Genomic DNA, 22,023 nt, shown 5'->3' with positions numbered 1-22,023 from the left:
AGAACACAGTACCTCCAATCAAATATGTTGGAGGTTCAAAGATGATTTGGGTTTGCTTTGCTGCCTTTGGCATTGGGTGCCTTGACCGTGCGCAAGGCTTCATGAAATCTGAAGATTACAAAAGGATTTTGGGTCGCAATGTAGTGTCCAGTGTCAGAAAGATGAGTTTGCGTTCTAGTTTGTTGGTCTTCCAGCACCTAAACATACTTCAAGAAGCCGCCATAAATGGATGATAAAGCGCTGGACAGTTTTACAACTAGTACAGATCTAAACCCCAATGAACACCTGTGCTGAGATCTTAACCCCTTAACGACCAGGGATATTTTTGGTTTTTCATTTTTTTTGCTCTTCTTCCCAGAGGAATAACTTTTTTATTTTTTGGTCAATATGGCCATGTGAGGGCTTGTTTTTTGCGGGATGAGTTGTACTTTTGAATGACCCCATTGGTTTACCATGTTGTGTAATAAAAACGGAAAAAAATTCTAATTGCAGTGAAACTGCAAAAGAAAGTGCAATCCCACACTTGTTTTTTACTTGGCTTTTTTTTTTTTTTTTTTTACTAGGTTCACTAAATGCTAAAACTGACCTGCCATTATGATTCTTCAGGTCATTACAAGTTCATAGACCCCAAACATGTCTAGGTTTTTTTATTATGTAAGTGGTGACAAAAATTTCAAAGCTTGTAAAAAAAAAAAAAAAAAGTTGCCATTCATTTTCTGAGACTCATGGCGTCTCCATTTTTCAGGATCTGTGGCTGTGTGTGGGCTTATTTTTTGCATGCCGATCTGATATTTTTATTGATACCATTTTGGTGCACATACGTTCTTTTGTTTGCCTGTTATTGCATTTTATTGCAATGTTGCAGTGACCAAAAAAACGGAATTCTGGCGTTTTGATATTTTTCTCGCTACGCCGTTTACCGATTGAATTAATTATTTTTATATATGGATAGATCGGGTGATTCTGAACATGGCAATACCAAGTATGTGTATATTTGAATTTTTTATTGTTTTATTTTGAATTTTATTATTTTATTTTTTTTTACTTTATACTTGCTTCAATAGTCTCCATAGGAGACTTGAAGCTGCACTTGTCCGATCGGCTCTGCTACAGATAGAGCAGGGCTGCAGCCCTGCTCTATATAGCAAACAAGCTCACTTGCCATGAGTGCTGACTACCAGGCAGCACTCATAGCAATCCAGCCATGACAACCACGTCATGCCAACCCATCGGCGACTCACGGTCATTGACACGGGCGCCGATGGGAGAAGGTAAACACATGCTTCCTGCGCATCCATGTTAAATGCCACTGTCAGCGTTTGACTGGGGCATTTAACATGTTAACAGCCGTGGGTGAATCGCAATTCCATCTGCGGCTGTTCTGGGCACATGTGAGCTGATCAGATCAGCTATCATGTGCCGGAAAAGGTGCGGGATCATTGCCGGAGCCCGCACTAAACAGAGGGAGGCATCATTGGACATTAAGGGGTTAAAATTGCTGTTGGGAGAAGGCCCCCTTCAAATATGAGAGACCTGGAGCAGTTTGCAAAAGAGTGGTCCAAAATTGCAGTTGAGAGGTATAAGAGGCTTGTTGATGGTTATAGGAAGCGATATATTGCAAAGTGTGTGCAACCAGATATTAAGTTGAGGGTGCCAACAATTGTGTCCGGACCATTATTAAGCTTTTCCTTAGAAATTATGTCAAATTTGCCTTTTTTACCTCTTTTATGTGTTGTTCCAATACACACAAAGGAAAGATGTGTATAACAAAACCTTTGCAGCTGCAATAATTTTCTGGGAGAAATGCTTCATTTTCTGAAACACTTTCGGCCATGACTGTATATTTTGCAACACACACACGCACATTGTTTTCAATGGGGAGACAAGAAAAAGCCGCTGCCAGAGAGCTATGGCAGCAGATTACCTTCAGAAGAACAATTGGTTCAGGCACCTTGAATTTAGACAGCTGACAACCATCTCCCATGTCTTCATTTGTTGGTGGTGACAGCTGTTATTTCAAAGTACAACTGACTTTCAAAATGTAGAGATTAAAAAAAAAAAAATCATGGCTTGCCATCTTTAAGAGATTACAGAGCTTGTCCACTAAACCTTTATTTTGTAGAAATGTCCCATAATATCTCTTTCTCCAAACTCTTACTTACCTGGCGTTGACAGCAGGAGTTGTTAAGGATTCTTCTTGGCACATTCAGGCCTGCTTTGCCATTCCCTGGCAGAGATTTACTTTTGGAGCAGACATGGACAGGTAAAAGTCCTGAAAAATCTTACCTTTCTATGTCAGTAGATGATAAACAATGGAGATGAGCACCTCAGGAAATGCCAAACTGACCTTATTGTGGATTTTATTCTATTTTTTTTAAAACCTTACGCAGATTCACAAGGTTGTTCCTCAGTAGTTGATTAGAAGGTGAGAATTGTAAAGCTCTATACATACATCTGCAGACATTACTGGATCCAAGTTCTTCAGTTTTTAGGTGGTGTAGAAGTGGGGTAAGAATCTAAAAAGGTTTACTGTTCTGTAATGTATTACTATTAAGCAAAAGTGACTAACTTATTTTCATAAATTTGGGATGTTACGTTAACAGGGTATTCAGGTCATAAATAATCACCTACCGTCTGGAGAGGTGATGTTAGATCAGTGGTGGTCTGACCTTTCGCACACTTTCCTAGTCAAAGATGTGAATGGAGCACAAGGGCATCATGAACTCTGCCACTCCATTCAAACTCCCACACACCGTCGCCTTCCAGTTGGCAGAAATGAGCAACATGGTGGCAATCATTGGTGGCCCAGTGCTCAGACCTTCATTGATGTAATAGTTAATTACTTAGCATTTATTGTAACAAACACCTCTCAAACGCTTGTGTTACTTACTTCATGCATCTACTTCACACTTAACAGATTAGCACTTGGCAGGATCTTATTGTTCAGTGTGCTCAACAAAACAATAACAATAACGTAGAAGTGAGAAAGGCGTATTCAAATCAATATAAGTAGCATGTCAAGTTAAACTGCAAAGCACAAGATAGCAGGTATGGTCCTTAGAACAACTAGTGTGGTGATTAAAAAGGGCATCAGGTGGTAGGTAGTGACAAACAAAACAAACCTAATTCCCGGGCTGTATCACAAATTTATTTGTGGCACAGATCTATAAAATTTGTGTTTTCAGAGAACCCAAGTTGCGCATAAGCGGGAAATATATTAGCTTAACATAAGAAAACACAAATATGAACAAAAAGGTCTTACCAAGTAATCCAATGCTAATCTTCAATGACAATGTAGCTTAGCACACCCCATTCATAGCATGTCTGGACAGAGCAGATTCTCCTGATAGTTAGGTAAAAGAAGCAGTTAATACATATAATCAGGTTTATCTAAATCCTTAGAAATTTTGATATTAGACAAAAATGTGGACACGGTGATAGGGTGTTAATGGTAGAAAATGGAAGCCTTTTTTTTTTGCAGTGCATTCCTTAAAGGGAACCTGTCACCCCCAAAATCGAAGGTGAGCTAAGCCCACGGGCATCAGGGGCTTATCTACAGCACTCTGGAATGCTGTAGATAAGCCCCTGATGTATCCTGAAAGATGAGAAAAAGAGGTTAGATTATACTCGCCCAGGGGCGGTCCCGCTGCGGTCCGGTCTGGGGCCTCCCATCTTCTTATGATGACGTCCTCCTCTTGTCTTCATGATGCGGCTCTGGCGCAGACGTACTTTGTCTGCCCTGTTGAGGGCATCGCAAAGAACTGAAGTCCGCAGGTGCCGGGAAAGGTCAGAGAGGCCCAGCGCCTGCGCACTGCAGTACTTTGCTCTGCCCTCAACAGGGCTGACAAAGTACGCCTGCGCCAGAGCCACAGCGTGAAGACAAGAAGAAGACGTCATCCTAGGAAGATAGGAGGCTCTGGACCGGACCGCGACACCCATCGGACCAGACCGCACCGGGACCGCCCCTGGGTGAGTATAATCTAACCTCTTTTTCTCATCTTTCAGGATACATCAGGGGGCTTATCTATAGCATTACAGAATGCTGTACATAAGCCCTGATGCCGGTGGGCTTACCTCACCAGCCATTTTGGGGGTGACAGGTTCCCTTTAAGAGAAAAAAAATCTAAAGTTCATATGCAGAGTGTAGCTAAGAAATATTAACCGCTTGCACCAACTGCAGACAACAAAGCCACATGTATACAAACAATTAAAAAGCCACGGAGCTATTGGTACAAACCAACAGGCGTACTCACAATAGAGCTAATGCCTAAACTAATATGCCTAAAGTGTGAATGTGCACACAGTTCAGTCATGTATGAAAATAAAGTCTATAAAACAAAAGGCTGCTGAAAGCCGAGATTTAGATTTAAGTGATCAAGGCAATATTCAGAGATTACACATATCCCCATGTGGAAAACGTAGTATTACAATATAGCAACTGAAATCAATGACTAACTATAAATTACAACTACATTATCACGTGTGCTAACAGGAATCCTTACACGGACCTATGGGAATGCACCCTACAGAAATCATTATACATAATGCAAAGGGCGATGTAAGGAGGGATTGAAAAAAGTGTAATGACAATCCACTACGTATACAATAATTGTTTATTTAAACGCATTAAAAACATTAACCTTGGGATCGGTTACTCAGGGAACACAGATCATGCAAGGGAAAAGGCGTTTCTGTAACGCATGGCAATCTCACCTATAGTAATATAGCACTAAGGACAATGGTCCATACGAGTGTATGTACATGGGAAGGGAAGCCTACTAGCGCATAGGGCAGGCAATGATTAGAGCAATTAGTAGCTTACTATTTATTTTACCATGTCAAAGCATTAAAAATTCTAACCATAAGACAGGGAATTCCACTGGCTAAAGAACAATACACAAATATCAATATGCGCATGGCAGTCTCAACTATTTTGTAGTAAAGTATTAAGGTCAATGGCCCATTCTAGCATGCTCATATAGAAAGTAGAATCTAATGGTGCTTAGAGTATACATAGGTTAGAATAGTGTAGCGATTAGCAGCTTAAGAATCATTTTAACATGCAAAAGTGAAAACCTTATAAATTCGGACCATATCACTGTAGGTAGAGAAATCAGCAAAAGTACACAAACATCAATAATGCATAGAATAGCTAGCAACAGTTACAAACCTAGGTGAAGATAGACTGACTAATGGTGGCCCAAGCCAGCCCCAACGCGCCTTTCTCCCTGCTTCCTCAGGGGGCGTGTATGAGGGAAAAGGAGTTAACTGTGGAGTTAAATAGGGTATATGAGCCAATGTGCTATTTAAATGTTGCCTGCCCTATGTACCAGTAGGCTTCACTTCCCATGTACATACACTAGTATGGACCATTGTCCCTTAAACTATATTACTATAGTTGAGATTGCCATGCTTTGCAGAAACTCCTTTTCCCTTGCCTGATCTAATTGTGTTCCCTGAGTTAACCTTACCTTTTCAGTATGTGAAGAAGTTTAAATAATTATTGTATATGTAGTGGACTTTTCTATCCCTCCAGACATCGCCCGTGGGATGTGTAATTATCATGCAGATTTTTTTATTTATTTTATATTTTTAGCTGATAGCACACAGACCCTATAGTTTCACAGGTCTATTAACACATCAGTGAAACTCACAGATCTGAGAATGAGATCAGTGAAAATCAAAATATGTCCTCTTTTGAACTGATTGTAGGATCAGAATAGGGCATACTCAGTGGGTCTGCGTGCTGTCCAATTTATTAAAAAAAAAAAAAAAAAAAACATACCGTATTTTTCAGACTATAAGATGCACTTTTTTCCAAAACATTTGGGACGAAAACGGGGGTACGTCTTATAGGAGTCGGGCGACTCTTCTGGTGGTCTGACGCTGCAGGGCGATGACCTCGCTCCCATCCCAGCCTGGTGTGGCAGGTTTGGCGGTGTGGGGTGCTCCGGTGACATTTTGTGAAAGCCTGGAGCCCCCTCACTTCTATTGCTTTGATGCTGTAGCCACAGATAAAATGGCAGCCGGAGGCGGCGCATGCACAGATTGAGATCTTGGCTCCGAGATCTCGTCTCCTGAGATCTCAATCTGCGCATGCGATGCTTCTGGTGGCAATTTTCCCGGAGGTTACAGCATCGAAGCAATAGAAGTGAGGGGGCTTCAGTTTTTCACAAAATGTTGCGGTAGCCCCCGCACCACTGAACATGTGCACAAGTCTGGGTCAATCATCGCCGCCAATCCCTTCGGGTAAGCTGAATTCAGGACTGTAAGACGGACCTCATTTTACGCATTATCTTTTTCCTCCCATTTTCCTTTTAAAAATTTGGGTTGGTCCTGGTCCGGTGCGTCTTATAGTCTGCAAGATACTGTACATACAGGTACCACTCTTTTTAACTCAGTTGTTCAGGTCAGACAGAAGCAGCATGATTGGGTTCCTGACTACATGATTTCACACCCAGCCAGAGACCAGCGGATCTTTGGAGGATATTTTCTATGAGACATCTTAGTGTTTGAGAGAATTATAAACTTGGATGCAATCGTGCAGCCAGGATCTGAATCATACTGCCCACAGTTTGAGTAGCATGAATCAGATGACCGGTTTCCATTCTCTGGTGCAGTTCTCCTCTTGGCTTAGACAGAATTCAGTTTCCATAAACCACAGTCCGAGTATGAATAATGATCTCTGGACCAGCCACAGGTCTCCTGACCTGAACAGCCTTACAGCAATAAATTTGGAATATGTCTCACAGATGTCTGAAATTAGCCCTTAAAGGGAACCTGTCACCCCCAAAATGGAAGTTGAGCTAAGCCCACCGGCATCAGGGGCTTATCTACCGCACTCTGGAATGCTGTAGATAAGCCCCCAATGTATCCTGAAAGATGAGGAAAAAGAGGTTATATTATACTCATCCAGGGGCGGTCCCGCTGCGGTCAGGGGCCTCCCATCTTCATAGGAGGACGTCCTCTTCTGGTCTTCACGCCGCGGCTCTGGCGCAGGCGTACTTTGTCTCCCCTGTTGAGGGCAGAGCAAAGTACTGCAGTGCGCAGGCGCTGGGCCTCTCTGACCTTTCCCGGAGCCTGCGCAGAAGCTGAGGCATGAAGACAAGAGGACGTTGTAAGAAGATGGGAGGCCCCGGACCAGTCCGCGACACCCACTGCAGCGGGACCGCCCCTGGGTGAGTAATCTAACCTCTTTTTCTCATCTTTCAGGTTACATCGGGGGGCTTATCTACAGCATTCTAGAATTCTGTAGATAAGCCCCTGATGCCGGTGGGCTTAGCTCAACTTCCATTTTGGGGGTGACAGGTTCCCTTTAACACACTAAGGCAGTGGAAATGCTTGTTATTTAAACAGAAGTATACTATTTGCAATCAGTTGCAATTTTAGGGGAAGTGAGTGAAAATCTATGTATACTTAATATATTAAAATTAAAAAGTGTACTTCATTTGTACGACCTATTGTGCTACAAGCCTTTGAGCCTATTTTTACCTGGAATGTGTCAAAAAAAAAGCCTAGTGTTTAAATCAGGTTTTTGCGTTAAATGTCATTTTTTTAAAAAAATGTTGGCTTTTTTATATCACATTTTGGAAGAAAAGTATTGAAGTCTTGCAATTTTCACAAAGGTCATTGGCCCTATTCTAGACACATACCTGCTGTTCGATCAGGAAATCCACTTGCTCACCTAGGGAAAAGGTCATTGTGAAGGTAGGGGGAGCTGTGCTATAACCTGCTGTGAATTTTGGAGCATGTGTTATCAGCTGTATATGAGGACTACCAGCCATTGTAATCCTGCATGTAATGACACTTTTGAAAAGTCTGCCTGAAAAGAAAAGTATGCAGGACTCAAAATGTCCCCAATAGCCCGTGTGAAGAATGCAAGATTTGTTTGTTTTTTTTAATAAATACAAAGTGATATGGAAAAAAAAACAAATTGCCAAAATTATAGATATAAAAATAATAATGCATTTAAAAAAAAAAAAAAAAAAACGGATTTAAACAAATAAGAGGACATTTTCTGATTGACCATTCCCTTTAACTCCTACCTCCTGACGTATGATGTACCATTTCATATGTCTGGTCCTAGCGGTTGATGCCAACTCAGCAACTGAGCGGCTAGAATCTGTCTCACAAAGCAGCGAGTTGAACCAAGCTCTGCCCTTTGTTAACCACTTAAATATCATTGTCAATATCGGGCAGAATTTAAATCATGAGGAGGGAGGCACATCATTCTGCACACCCATCAATCCTTTAGCGACAAAGGGGGGGGCACTTATGGTGTTCCATGACAAGACAGCATTCATAGATCGTGATTTTCAAAATATATTTCAATAATGTGTTATTGCAGTATATACTTGCAAATTCAAGGTCCCAAAAGGGAATAAAAAAAAAAAAAATTAGTTATATATATCTGAAAGGGTTTGCATAACCTCTTTTCCTCTATTAAATTGAGGTAGAAAGTATTGATATTGTGGTCTGTAAATGTCTGAATATAAAAATTAACCCAACTGTGAAAAAAATTCCAAGTGCAGTATAACACCGTCACAAGTTTCCCAAAACATTGAACGGTGAAATTACATTACAACTCGTCTTGCAAAGAACAAGCCCTTATACTTCTGATGGAAAAATGAAATAAAAAGTTATAGCTGTTGGAATTAAATGTGGGGAAAATAAAAAGGAAAAAAATACCCAATCAGGAAGAGGTTAACAGCCTCGCCACAGAGCAATGTTCACATAATCTGACTTGATTAAAAACTGAAGAGTCAAAATACTAATTAAAAGAGTAGGCTAAAGAGTACCTATCACTACAGATGGGCGAACCGAACAGTAAAGTTCGGCGTCTGTACTGAACACTTATCTCCTAATAGGTCGTCTCCTGTAATAAAAAAAAATATCCCTCACCTGTTGTCGTTCTGTCCCACGCCGTAACCCATGTCTGGGGAATAAACCGTTTTCAACCTGGAAGGTGGCAAGATGTGACAGTCCAGGCTGAGAACCACTGGTGAATGAGCGGATGCAAGCGCACAAAAGCAGCATCAGTGACTAGCGGTGACGTCCTTGAGGTTACTGCCAGTCACTGAGGCTGGCTGCGTTTCCAGCCAGGCTGAACTGCAGTGACCTTGGCGAGATCCCCTCTAGGCACAGTGAGAGTCAAGGTGCAGAGGAGAGTTCACCGCAGTGAAATTCTCCCAGTGAACTGCGATGACCGCACCTCTGCACTGTGAGACTGTCTCACTGAGTCAGTGGTGATCTCACCGCAGTTCATTGGCCTGGCTGGGAACACAGCCTCAGTGACCAGTGGTAACCTCGATGTCACCGCTCATTCTCCCAGTGGTTCTCAGCCTGGATGGTCGCATCTTGGCACCTTCCAGGTTGAAAACATTTTTTTCCCCCAGACATGGATTATGGCGTGGGACAGAACGACGGACAAGTGAGGGATGAAGTGTTTTTTTTATTTTTGTTTTACTACAGGAGACTAGGGATTCAATGGAATGGGCGTAATGAGAGTATAACTGGGTTTGTGACTTTTAAATAAAAAAAATGGAAAAGTGTGTTTTGTTTTATTTCAAATAAAATACTTTATCCTTGCTGTGTCTTTATTTACAATACAACTATAGGATTAGTAATGGAGAGGCGACAGACGCCACAACACGAATGTGACATCAACCCCACAAATATGAACCCCACTTCCCATCGCTACAGGGCATGTGGGAAGAGCCGGGCAAAGCATAATAATTGGCACATCTAATAGATGTGCCTTTTCTAGGCAGCTGCGGGCTGCTATTTTTAGGCTGGGGGGGGATATAGATGGCCCCTTACGAGTGAGAATACCAGCCCCAGCTGTCTGCTTTTTTAGAAAGGCTGGCTGTCAAACATAGGGGGCACTCCATGCCTATTTTTTATTTATTTATTTATTTAAATAATTACAAATAAATCAGCAAGGGGACCCCTCTATTCTTGATAACCAGCCTTTCTGAAGCTGACAGTTGAGAGTATTGCCCGACTTGTTATAAAAAATACAGGGAAACGTTTTTTTAAATTATTTATAGCACAGGCTGATGAATACTACCATCAGTCACTCCTGCTCACTGTTCTTAGCAGCAGCAGGTGTCAACTGACAGGAGCAGTAGTTCCATCAGCTGACACCAGTGACCAGAGGTAAACTTTATACCTCCGATCATAGCTGCGCGCTCCCGCTGTCTTTTGACAGCATGGGAACCTGCAAGCTGGATGTGATGTTTTTACCGCCGATCAGAAGCGGTGTTTGCCACACTGTCATGCACATGACAGAGCAGCAAATACTGGATGTTCGGGACCTCATTCAAGTGAATGAGGTTCGGGTACTGTTCAGGTAGTCAAACCCGAATTTTTTGTAACTGTTCGTCCAAACCCGACTGATCTGAACATCCAGGTCTCCGCCCATCTCTACCTATCACTTGTATATGGCTGCCCTTTTTGAAGAAAACAGTGGGCAGCCACAGACCAGAGATTTTACTAAATTGCATTATTTAGAGGAAATGCCCAGAAGTGCCCTTAATGCCACCATAATTGACCGGACATACTTTTAAGCGATAAGTCCAAATATCCAGGTTGTAAGATCCCAAAGTGTGATCCATCAAATCCTTCTTGTACCCCTTCCTTACTGGCAAAGTATGAGAACTCAAACAGTGCTGTCCTTTACGTGCACACCAGTTACCAATTGTAAACCTCAAAATAGCAGATAACTGCTGTCTACAGATTGTGACAATGCAGATAAAGCACACGATCTCACAATGATGAAAGAACTCAAGCTTAGCCAGTAAAAAGAGCAAAGGATTGTGGGATCAGACGTTTGTATTTCAAAGCAGAGTCCTTTAGGGCTGTTTTCAGGGGCACTTCTGGACAATTTATTTCTAACTAATGTTATTTAATAAAATCATCTACTAACAGCTGTCAACTGTTTCCTTAAAAGGAGCATTTATAAACAGGTGATCGGTACTCTAAGCAATTATTCAAGGGGTCAAACCAACTATTTTAGATTTTTTGTTCATGTTGTAGGCAGAGTCTAAATAAGGCTGCCATAGAGGTTCATGAGACCTCTACAGTACCTTTGTAGGTCTCTAATTTATATGGGAGCTTACAGAATCTAATAGAAAATAGATGTATGCTTTGTTGGACTCCAAAATATGTGGAGGCGTTCTTATCTGAAGGAACGTGTAAGCAAGGAGTCTCTACCATGTGTAGGAGTCCATGTCATGTTAGGGTTCTCACATTCAGGATCTGCTACGGTTTTGACACTACAGAATCTTTGCACCATTTCTGCACCCATTATGCAAATTAGCAGACATGAGTTTACTTTTTTTTTTTTTTTTTTTTTTTAGACATTCAGATTTTCCTCATTAATGTTAATGAAAGTGTATGGAGAAAATCCGCATGCGTGCCCACAAGAGAAATTGACATGCTGCGGATCTGAAAGACGCGCCAAATGTCAGTTTCCACGAATGATTCGCAGGGGCACAGACACACAGTGGACCTGAGATTTCTACAAATTCCATCCACTAAATATACAGCCTCAAAATCGCAGTAAATTCTGAATGTGGGAACGTACCCTTAAGGTTTCATTTTTTTCCATAAGACCTTTATGCTCTTAACTCATGATTTCTTGCAAAATATGTTTACACCTAAAAAAAAAACCCTCGAATGTTCTATTCTCTGCAGAAGTTAACTTTCTAAATAAATAAATAAAAGTGGTGAACGACTACACAGCTAAAACTACAGTATAGAATTACCATGAGTATATATATATATATATATACACACACATATAGATATATAGATATATATACACGTACATACACAAACTAAAATCACAGGGGAAAAAGAAAACCCCAAAAAGAAATAAACTGGTATTCTAGTGGCATACAGATCAGTGTCACTATATGCAAGTGAGCTGCTGGGTCGGGGAACAGTTCATTCCATATGTGCTACACCGACAGCTGGTATATGCCCTAAATGGTACATGAAATATAGGGAAAAGGAGAAAAGGGTCTTTCACATTTTTTGCAATATTTTGTGAAGGGATTCAATCATCTTCATATAAATTACATTTTCAATATTTTATTTTGCCCCACAAAGTCATTGAAAAACAATTTGAATACAATGAAGACATAAATGGATTTTTTGTTGGATAATTCAAGTCCACTTCAAAATTAGAAAAGAAGTAGAATGCGGTTCAATTGAATTGCTTTTTAGAACAATTGAAAATTTTGAACAGGATAAATTTCATTTGATTCAGTTGCAAGGATAAAATCACTTTATTTGCAAAAGGAAATTGCACGATGAAAATTTAGATGGAAGATTCTTGATGTAGATCTTGAAAAATATAATCCACGCTCAGTATAGTTTTGAGATCTGTAAGCTGACTTTGTGTCCTCTGCTCAGACCTGTTTGAAATACTATTTGATATCGATACAGAATAGAAAAGACAAAGTTGGTTTTATTGCGACTGCTTTAAATGAGTGATCAAATACAATTTGAAATCTGAGTAGTCAAACTGCTTCGTACAGCTGCAATAGTTTGGTTGAAGATACCCAGACCACATGAAAAACTTTGTAAGCTACAGACATCCATTCTCCAGCGTTAATGGAACAAAAGTTGTCAGTTCTGAAAAAAAGCCTCATATTTAAAACATTTCACATTAGAGAATTATAACTGTGCAATTTAAAGATTTTCAACTTGTGTTCATTACCTGCAACCACACACAATTCTTAAGCACATGGAGCATGCAATTTTAAAAGACAAAATTGGAAGATTTTTTTTCCATGTCAATCATTAGTCACTTCATTCTTTAATAACATTAATATTCATTGTGGATGGCCAGCCTTTGAGATGTGAGACATTAAGGCCCTCGTCTATTTTTAATCGTGCAACATATTGACTTCAAATGGTTGCAAAGCTACTTCAATGTCATTGTTTTTAACAAACAAGTTACAAAGATTTAGCACAGTAAAATTCAAAGTAGAATCCACATATTAGAATTAACCCGTTATTTCTAGATTAGTCAAGAAGAAACATTTGGAGGCATTTCATTTTTCTAAATAAATGTTTAGGGCCTGGAGAATGACAATTGTGCATCACAACAGACAAATGATTCCTACAATGTCAATAGTGACTAGAATTTTTTTAATTTTTTTTTTTTAATTTGTCTGCCAACAAGTAATTTACATGTATGAGAGGGTAAAAGGACAAATGCATTTTAGGGTTATTGTAAAATGTTCCAAACAAGTTTTAAGCATTAAAGTGAATCTGTCAGTACGATCAATCCTCCTGAGCCATCCATATGTGCAGGCAGGTGGTCATAGGAAGCTGAATAAAATGATACCTTGATATCTGCAACCCGATGTCTTGTGCCGGAGACATCCTTATTTTTCCTATTTGTCAATGAGCTGTTAAGATCTACGGGCCAGACACAGATCTGCCTCCAGAGCCTGTTTTAAATTAGAGTAGGCATTACCAGTGAAAGACTTGCAGCCTGATCTCCCGATCTCACAGCAGGGTTGTGTTTGATTATAACACTGTACCGCAGCACTGAAGACTGTCTCCTTACAAACACATTTGCAGAGTTCCTCTCATTGCGTCTCAGCTTCCATCTCACAAGCAGCCAGTGTAGTGTGAGTGCAGTATAGCAGAGCTACAAATGTGTTTGTAATGAGACAACATTCAATTCTGCTGTACTATGTTAATTCTGATCTCACTGCAGAGCAAACTGTCATAACAGGTCTTACATTTGTAATGCCTTTTTCATTTAAAAATAAGCTCTGATGGCAGACTTTCTGGGAGATCTAGGTCCCACCCATAGATCTTAACAGCTCAATTACATATTAAAAAAAAAAAGTGGATTTCTCTGGGATAAGACATCAGATTGAAGATATCCGTTTAGTTTTATTCAATTATGACATGCATGCCCATATAAAGGGAGAAGGGTTGATCTCCCTGACAGATTCCCTTTATTAGAAAACCTCTGTACCTTAAGTTTTATTTACACCACATGTAATTGCATGACTAATAACTAAGCCCATATGTAGATGAGTAACAAAATTTTTTTTACATTAAACAAGTTCAGTTTAATTTTCCAAACTGTACTACAAAAATATAACAGACTCCTATTAGTTTGTCTAGTTGTCTCGAAAACAGCTTTTATACAAGCAGGCTACTAGATTTGTTTCCCTCCATTTTGTACCTTTTGAGACATTAAACATGTCATATTATGAACCTTTAAGATACAATTTTACATCCGGAATATGTTCCCTAGAAACTTCAATCTAGCTGGAAGTCCAAGCTGTACTAGGTCTCCCATGTAAAAAATGAGTATTTTGAAAAGTAAACCCTTCAGTTTATTTGTGCGCGCCCCAATTACCCACTGATCTCTCAAAAAAAAAAAACCCCTCCAAGATGTGCAAAGCTCAGAAGACATGAGCACACAACTCTCTGCTGAGTGAGCAAGCACAGGAGCGGTTGCATGCAGTAGAAGGCATCGTGCTTTCTATTGTATCTGTACTCTGCTTTGACCGTGCACACAGGCAGGATCTGTGCTCTCCTGTCTTGAGCAGCGCACTATCTCACAGGCAAGGTGGGGGGTTGAGCAATTGGTGAGGGTCTCAGGACCCAAGACGCCTACCAATCTGCTTGCACAGATTGACAAATTGTATCAAAGGTGTACTTCTACCTTATAAATAAATCATACCAAAAAGGTTCTTGGGCCTCTGTTCATTCTAGTGGTCAAGGGCTCCTCTAATTGAACCTTACCAATAACATTTTTTTAACATGACTTGGACGCATGTCAGAAAATAATTTAATATGAACCTTTTCTTTTAGCCTTTAGTTCTTGCTATTCAAAAAAAAAAAAAAAAAAAAGTCAAATGCAGTAAACTTCCGCTTTTACATTTCCATTAATTTTAAATATCATTGCAGAAAAACCAAAATGGCACTGTAAGCCACATGTTCTGTACACCGAATGAAAACACAATCCTAGTCACGTGAAAATCATGCATTGGTTTGCTAAGAGACTATACCAAATAGGAATGAGTGCAACATCAATTTCAGGTCCTTGAGTTTCCACTTTGTTACTGCAAATCTAATTTTGCCGAAAGTTCCACATTTTAAAATTTTGATTAAAACACAGATTTGATCACTCACATATGCAGTCCAGTCTTGAATTGCGATTGTTTCAAGAATTACAACTCAGAATTTTTTTTTTCGTTTGTTCTTTTTAATAGGATACATCCAAGTTTTGAAAAGGATGAAGTTTTTTTGCAGTGAAATTTTGTTTTTATCGTATAATTTTTTTTAATTTTATTTTTAAGTTTTATTGAAACTTCACAAACAAATAAGCGGGAAAATACAGTCAGTCATAGAACATATTGCAAAGGCTTAAAGAGCCAAAGCAGAACAATTTGGTAGGGCATATGTTTCCCTTCCAAAAAATGTGAAATGATAACAATAAAATACAAAGTAACTAAATCTAGAAAGTCAAAAACAGCAAACACATGAAATTCTAAAATGTTTAATTATAAAGACTACCTTTAAAATTACTAAAGACTTCAATACTGTTTACATATATGTACAACATAATGCTACTGGAGATACCTCAAAAATTAAAAGAAACCTTGCCAGAAATGCAGCATTCCTGCACAAATTATTTCGACCATCCCTTAAATATCAGATACAGTCTAGATTTTATATATAAAAAAAACCAACAAAAAAACAATAGTACCTGGCAGTCTTGGTTAGGGAGTGTTTAAAAAATAAATCAAAATAACTGCAAAAATGCAGAAAAACCATAGCATCACAATCTAGAAGCACATGACAAACACCTACATAGTAAATCTAAAAACAAAAGGTAAACCATTGGAACAAATTTAGTATTACAAAGCCCCCATATTAAGCTTGGTTTTCTGCATGGCTTAAACGCTAAATAACCCCTAACTTAAATTCCCGTTACTTTACTGGGGCATATTTGGAGCACATCAATGGCAAAGTAAATAAAATAAGCAAACTATTTACAATATAGTGAAGAAACAAGTACAAATTACAGGAAACGGATACTGAAGCCTGTGTGTGACTATGTAAATGTAGGTGTGTGGGGAAAAAAAATAAAATTAAACTCTCTGATTGTTGCCTTTCCTATTTCCATTGCTGACCATAAGAATCCTGATAAAACTCTTGGTTGTCATTACTGTAACCATAGTTACCAGAATAATCACCACCTTGCTGCAAAGGCTGTTGTGCTATAGGCTGGGTTCCCCAATTCTGATGATTGGTCTGGCGACGCTTGGAATCTGGCTGGCTGTACCCATCTGCCTTTCTTTTTCCACCAACATTCCCACCTCTACTTCCACGGTTACCACGTGAATTGCGACCTCGTTGGGGCTGCAGTGATGGCCCACCTCGTCCACCTCTGGATCCTCTAGGAGGGCCCATGGGGGAACCTCTTGGTACATAGCTGGAGCGCCCTCCACGCTGAGGTGGTGCCGATCTGCCTCTGGGTGGTGGAGGCCCGCCTCGGCCACCACGTCCTCCTCTCCCACGCACAGGGTATGTATCTTCATACCCATAGTATGGATCATCGTAGCCACCACGGTAGTCATGATAATCATATGAGTAATAATCATCATAGTAATCTTCATAGCCATAATAATCTTGCGGATATGAATAGCCACCTCTGCCCCCACGGCTCCTGCCTCTGCCTAGAGGCGGCATCCGAGGAGGGGGATAATAGTAATAATCATCATACCTAAGAATATAAACAAAATATAAGCATGTGCATGGTGAAAGCACAAATTTCAAGAAAATAACTGTATGAAGATTTAGTTATTGACATAAAAAATTAAGACACTTAAAAGGAATGTCATCAGAAAATTACCCCTAACTAATGCAATATGTGCAAAGGCCTTGACTTACTGCTCTCTTGCCTCTTTTCCTAATAGCCACCCACTGGCAGCCTCGGGCCCTTAACCCACAGTTCCCTCATCTCCGTGACCTACCTCCTCTGCCTGAGATTTCACATAGGAAAAGGATGAAACTCGGTCAAAGGAGCGCCGAAAGGAAAATGACACCAGAATGGGGTTTAAGCCACAACGCGTTTCAACATAAGTACCTTCTTCATCAGGTGGACATTTATTGGTAACAATAAGGCTATGTGCACACGTAGGAAATGTGGTGCAGAATTTTCTGCACTAAATCTGCATCTGCAGATTTGATGCAGTTTCTGTGCAGTTTCTATGCAGTTTCTGCGCAGATTCTATGCAGTTTCTGTGCAGTTTCTATGCAGTTTCTGCGCAGATTCTATGCAGTTTCTGTGCAGTTTCTGTGCAGTTTCTGTGCAGTTTCTGTGCAGTTTCTGTGCAGTTTCTGTGCAGTTTCTATGCAGTTTCTATGCAGTTTCTGTGCAGTTTCTGTGCAGTTTCTGTGCAGTTTCTGTGCAGTACAATGTAAATCAATGGGAAAAAAAAAAAGCTGTGCACATGGTGCAGAAAAATCTGCAGCAGAAACGCTGCAGAACTGCACAAAAGAAGCGACGTGCACTTCTTTGAAATCTGCAGCGTTTCTGCGCAGATTTTTCTGCACCATGTGCACAGCTTTTTGTTTTTCCCATTGATTTACATTGTACTGTAAATCACAGTGCAGTTCTGCAGCGTTTCTGCAGCAGAAAAATCTGCTGCAGTTCTGCACCAATTCTGCACTAAATCTGCATCGTGTGCACATACCCTAAGGAGGCAGCATATAAATACAAAACAACCAATCACAACACTATTAAAATTACATAAGCAAGTTATTTAAAACAACAGTCACATACAACACAGCCTGTCACAAAATATGGCCATGAACTTGTAGTGAACACATTTGGAAACCTGCAAGGTAAATGAAATGGAATCCCAATAAAAAAAATTAATATATACAAAGCAATATAAAAAGTAATAAAAATGAATAAATAATAAAAAATCAGAATAATGAAGGAAAATAAAAAATAAATATAAGAAATAAAAAAATGTTTATCTGGTCACTTTTTCTATCATAAGATTCAGTTCCTCGGGGGCCAAAGTGCCGAGCTTAAATATCCAAAAGCTTTCTTTATTAGGCTACTAAAACGGTCTGACACAGTGTCGGGTATGTGGTCAATGATTTAGTTTCAGAGATTTTAAATTTTTTTGGTGCATCATTAAAAAAATGCTTGGAGAGGCTATGCAAAAGAAAGCCGTTTCTAATGTTCTGGCGATGTTTATTCAGCCTGGCGTGCATGGTTTGTATGGTGCGGCCCACATATTGTAGACCGCAACCACATTCAATCAAGTATATCACATAGGTGGATTGGCAGTTAACATGTGAGTTAATTCTGAAAATGGCGCCTGTTGTGTTAGATTTAAATTCCCGTGCCCCGTACACAATAGAGGTGCAACAAAGACACTTGGCATTTCCACATGCGAAGCAGCCAGAGTTCAAGGGTATCTGGGTGACCTGGGCCTATTACAGTATTACTAGGTGCAATATAGTTGCGTAACATACGGTTCCTACTAAATATCGTTCTAGGGTGAGGAGGTATATGTCTCGAAAGTACTGGGTCTCCTTTAAGGATAGACCAGTACTTCGAGAGAAGCTTCTTAATCATTCCATGAGATTGGTTGAAGGTAGTGATGAAACTCCACCTACCAAATGTGGTCTCAGGAGGGCGTGACTTCATATTTTTCTCATTGATTCTACTAATGCAATCTTTCTGAGTAAGAGATTTGGCTCTCACAAACGCATCTTGAACCAGTCTACTTGGATACCCTCTCTGTTTAAGCCTATAATCTAGAATCTCGGCCTCTTCGAGGAAGTCAGAATCATGTGTACAGTTTTTTTGTATACATCAATATTGACCGTAAGGGACATTTTGGATCCATTTAGTGGCCACTGCTGAAGCTTAAGTAGCTATTTACGTCAACTTCCTTAAAATGTGTGGTGGTAGAAAAACATTCAGATCCATCGACATGTATCAAGACATCTAAAAATTGAATGGACACATTGGAAATATTAGCTGTACAGCATAGACCCCACGTGTTCTTATTAAGGTTGGAAATAAACTAAAGTGCTTCCCCCTCTGTACCGGTCCATATACAAAATATATCATCTATAAAGCATTGATAAAAAGCTAATTTACCGGATGTCAGGCCTGGCTGTGCGATGAAGACAGAATCAAAGGCCCCCATGAATACATTTGCATAACTGGGGGTGAATCTCGTCTTGATTAAAGGGGAAACTTAATTTTCTTCTTCCTCTGAATTTATAGAGTTTGATACTAAATTACATAACAAGCTAAATAAATTTGTAGAGGATTTAATAAAGAAAAAGGCATCTAAATTTATGAGGGATAAGAAAAATTAACTGATCAATAATACAATTTCCCCCACGCAAATAGAGTTGTCAGCCCATTCAACTGTCAAAGTAAGTTCTGTGGATAGCCCAGCACCCCCCCAAGCAGAAGGTTTGAACAACTCTCTGTTAAATCTGTGTAATAAGCAACAGAAAATATTCTACAAACAACATAGAGAAAGTTTGAAAGGTAGCACCACTACCCATAAAATAAATTCAACCACCCTTATTAAGCCAGTAGAAACATCTATCCCTCCTCAGTTTTTAAACTGTAATTTGTCTGAATCTCTCCTCCCTTCAGAGGATTCACCTCTGTTAACGACCAATTTGTTAATTTCCTCTGAGAACGGATGTGGCCTATCCTCTGTTGAATGGGCAAGACAACTTTGATGGCCTCTCCCAACTTTCGGTTTATGAAACCTATTCTTCCCCTCACTCACTTACCCCACCCCTACTTCCCATCTCCACTTCTACTAGTGGGAGCACTGTCACTAGTTTACCAGTGATTGACACAGTAGAATCTAACATTTTGGTGAGTAACAACATTGATGCACCCCCCACCAAAACTCGTTCACTTTATCATCTCCTCTTACAACTGATTCACAAAACACCAAAATTACTCATTTTCAGGTGGTACCGGGCCACGAAGCAAAGATAAAAAGAAAAAGAGAATACGAGGCTCTAGGGGCAAGGGCAAAAACAAAAAAAAAAAAACTGGGAGATTCCCCAGAGCAGGGATAGAAAATAATTCGGACAATTCAAACACACATTCTAGTATTTTTAATTTATCTGATTACCATTTAAACAATGATGAAATATCACTTCTTGAACGAGGGTTGTCATTTTGTCCAGATTCACCACTAAATGTATTTAATCTTTACCTTGACCTGAATGACTTTATACAGAGACTTACGGTGCAGCGTCATTTTCTAATTGAGGGGGATAAGGATATTAACCCCTTCCCGACCTGTGACAGCGTATGCGTCATGAAAGTCGGTGCCAATCCGACCTGTGACGCATATGCTGTGTCACAAAATGATCGCGTCCCTGCAGGTCGGGTGAAAGGGTTAACTCCAATTTCACCCGACCTGCAGGGACAGGGGGAGTGGTACTTCAGCCCAGGGGGGTGGCTTCGCCCCCCCTGTGGCTACGATCGCTCTGATTGGCTGTTGAAAGTGAAACAGCCAATCCGAGCAATTTGTAATATTTTCACCTATGAAAAGTGGTGAAATATTACAATCCAGCCATGGCCGATGCTGCAATATCATCGGACATGGCTGGAAACCCTGATCTGCCCCCCGCCACCACCACCGATCTCCTCCCCAGTCCTCTGTTCTGTCCCGTACTCCCCTCCGTCCTCCTGTCCGCTCCCCCCGTGCTCCGATCCACCCCCCGAGCCTCCCGGTGTCCGTACGTCTTCTCCATGGGCGCCATCTTCCAAAATGGCGGGCGCATGCGCAGTGCGCCCGCCGAATCTGCCGGCTATAACAGTGATCAAAATAAAAAAAAAATAGTAAATGACCCCCCCCCCTTGGTAGGGACAATAATAAAATAAAGAAAATATATATTTTTTTTTTCCACTAGGGTTAGGGCTAGGGTTAGGGTTACAACTAGGGTTAGAATTAGGCTATGTGCACACGGTGCAGATTTGGCTGCGGAACTGCAACAGATTGGCCGCTGCGGATTCGTAGCAGTTTTCCATCAGGTTTACAGTACCATGTAAACCTATGGAAAACCAAATCCGCTGTGCCCATGGTGCGGAAAATACCACGCGGAAACGCTGTGTTGTATTTTCCGCAGCATGTCAATTCTTTGTGCGGATTCCACAGCGTTTTACATCTGTTCTTTAATAGGAATCCGCAGCTGAAATCCGCACAAAAAACACTGGAAATCAGCGGTAAATCTGCAGGTAAAGCGCAGTGCCTTTTACCTGCAGATTTTTAAAAAATGGTGCGGAAAAATCTCACACGAATCCGCAAAGTGGGCACATAGCCTTAGGGTTAGGGTTGGAATTAGAATTAGGGTTGGAATTAGGGCAAGGGTTGGAAATAGGGTTAAGATTAGGCTTGTGGTTAGGGTTATGGTTAGGTGTGTTGGGGTTAGAGTTGGGATTAGGGTTAGGGGTGTGTTGGGGTTAGTGTTGGAGTTAGAATTGAGGGGTTTCCACTTTTTAGGCACATCAGGGGTCTCCAAACGCAACATGGCGCCACCATTGATTCCAGCCAGTCTTGCGTTCAAAAAGTCAAATGGTGCTCCCTCCCTTCCGAGCCCCGACGTGCGCCCAAACAGTGGTTTACCCCCACATATGGGGTACCAGCATACTCAGGACAAACTGGGCAACAATTATTGGGGTCCAATTTCTCCTGTTACCCTTGCAAAAATAAAAAATTGCTTGCTAAAACAATTTTTGAGGAAAAAGAAAAAATGATTTTTTATTTTCAGGGCTCTGCGTTGTAAACCTATGTGAAGCACTTGGGGGTTCAAAGTGCTCACCACATATCTAGATAAGTTCCTTGGGGGGTCTAGTTTCCAAAATGGGGTCACTTGTGGGGGGTTTCTACTGTTTAGGCACATCAGGGGCTCTGCAAACGCAACGTGACACCCGCAGACCATTCCATCAAAGTCTGCATTTCAAAA

The 22,023-nt window shown here is 40.5% G+C and overlaps 1 protein-coding gene across 1 annotated transcript in view; it reads right to left on the bottom strand.

The window, feature by feature from the left end:
* Nucleotides 1-15,527: 15,527 nt before the first annotated feature.
* Nucleotides 15,528-22,023, bottom strand: part of LOC143815950 (heterogeneous nuclear ribonucleoprotein R-like) — a 153,147-nt gene continuing 146,651 nt past the window's right edge. Inside the window, exon 9 of the mRNA XM_077295782.1 lies at nt 15,528-16,771. Coding sequence (XP_077151897.1) covers nt 16,162-16,771 — 610 coding nt within the window. The 3' untranslated portion in view covers nt 15,528-16,161. The remainder of the gene's footprint in view (nt 16,772-22,023) is intronic.

This window comes from Ranitomeya variabilis, chromosome 3 (assembly GCF_051348905.1).
Source record: "Ranitomeya variabilis isolate aRanVar5 chromosome 3, aRanVar5.hap1, whole genome shotgun sequence".
In the NCBI taxonomy this organism is placed as follows: domain Eukaryota; kingdom Metazoa; phylum Chordata; class Amphibia; order Anura; family Dendrobatidae; genus Ranitomeya; species Ranitomeya variabilis.
The sequence above is the reverse complement of the archived record's forward strand: the minus strand, read 5'-3'. Positions and strand labels throughout refer to the sequence as shown.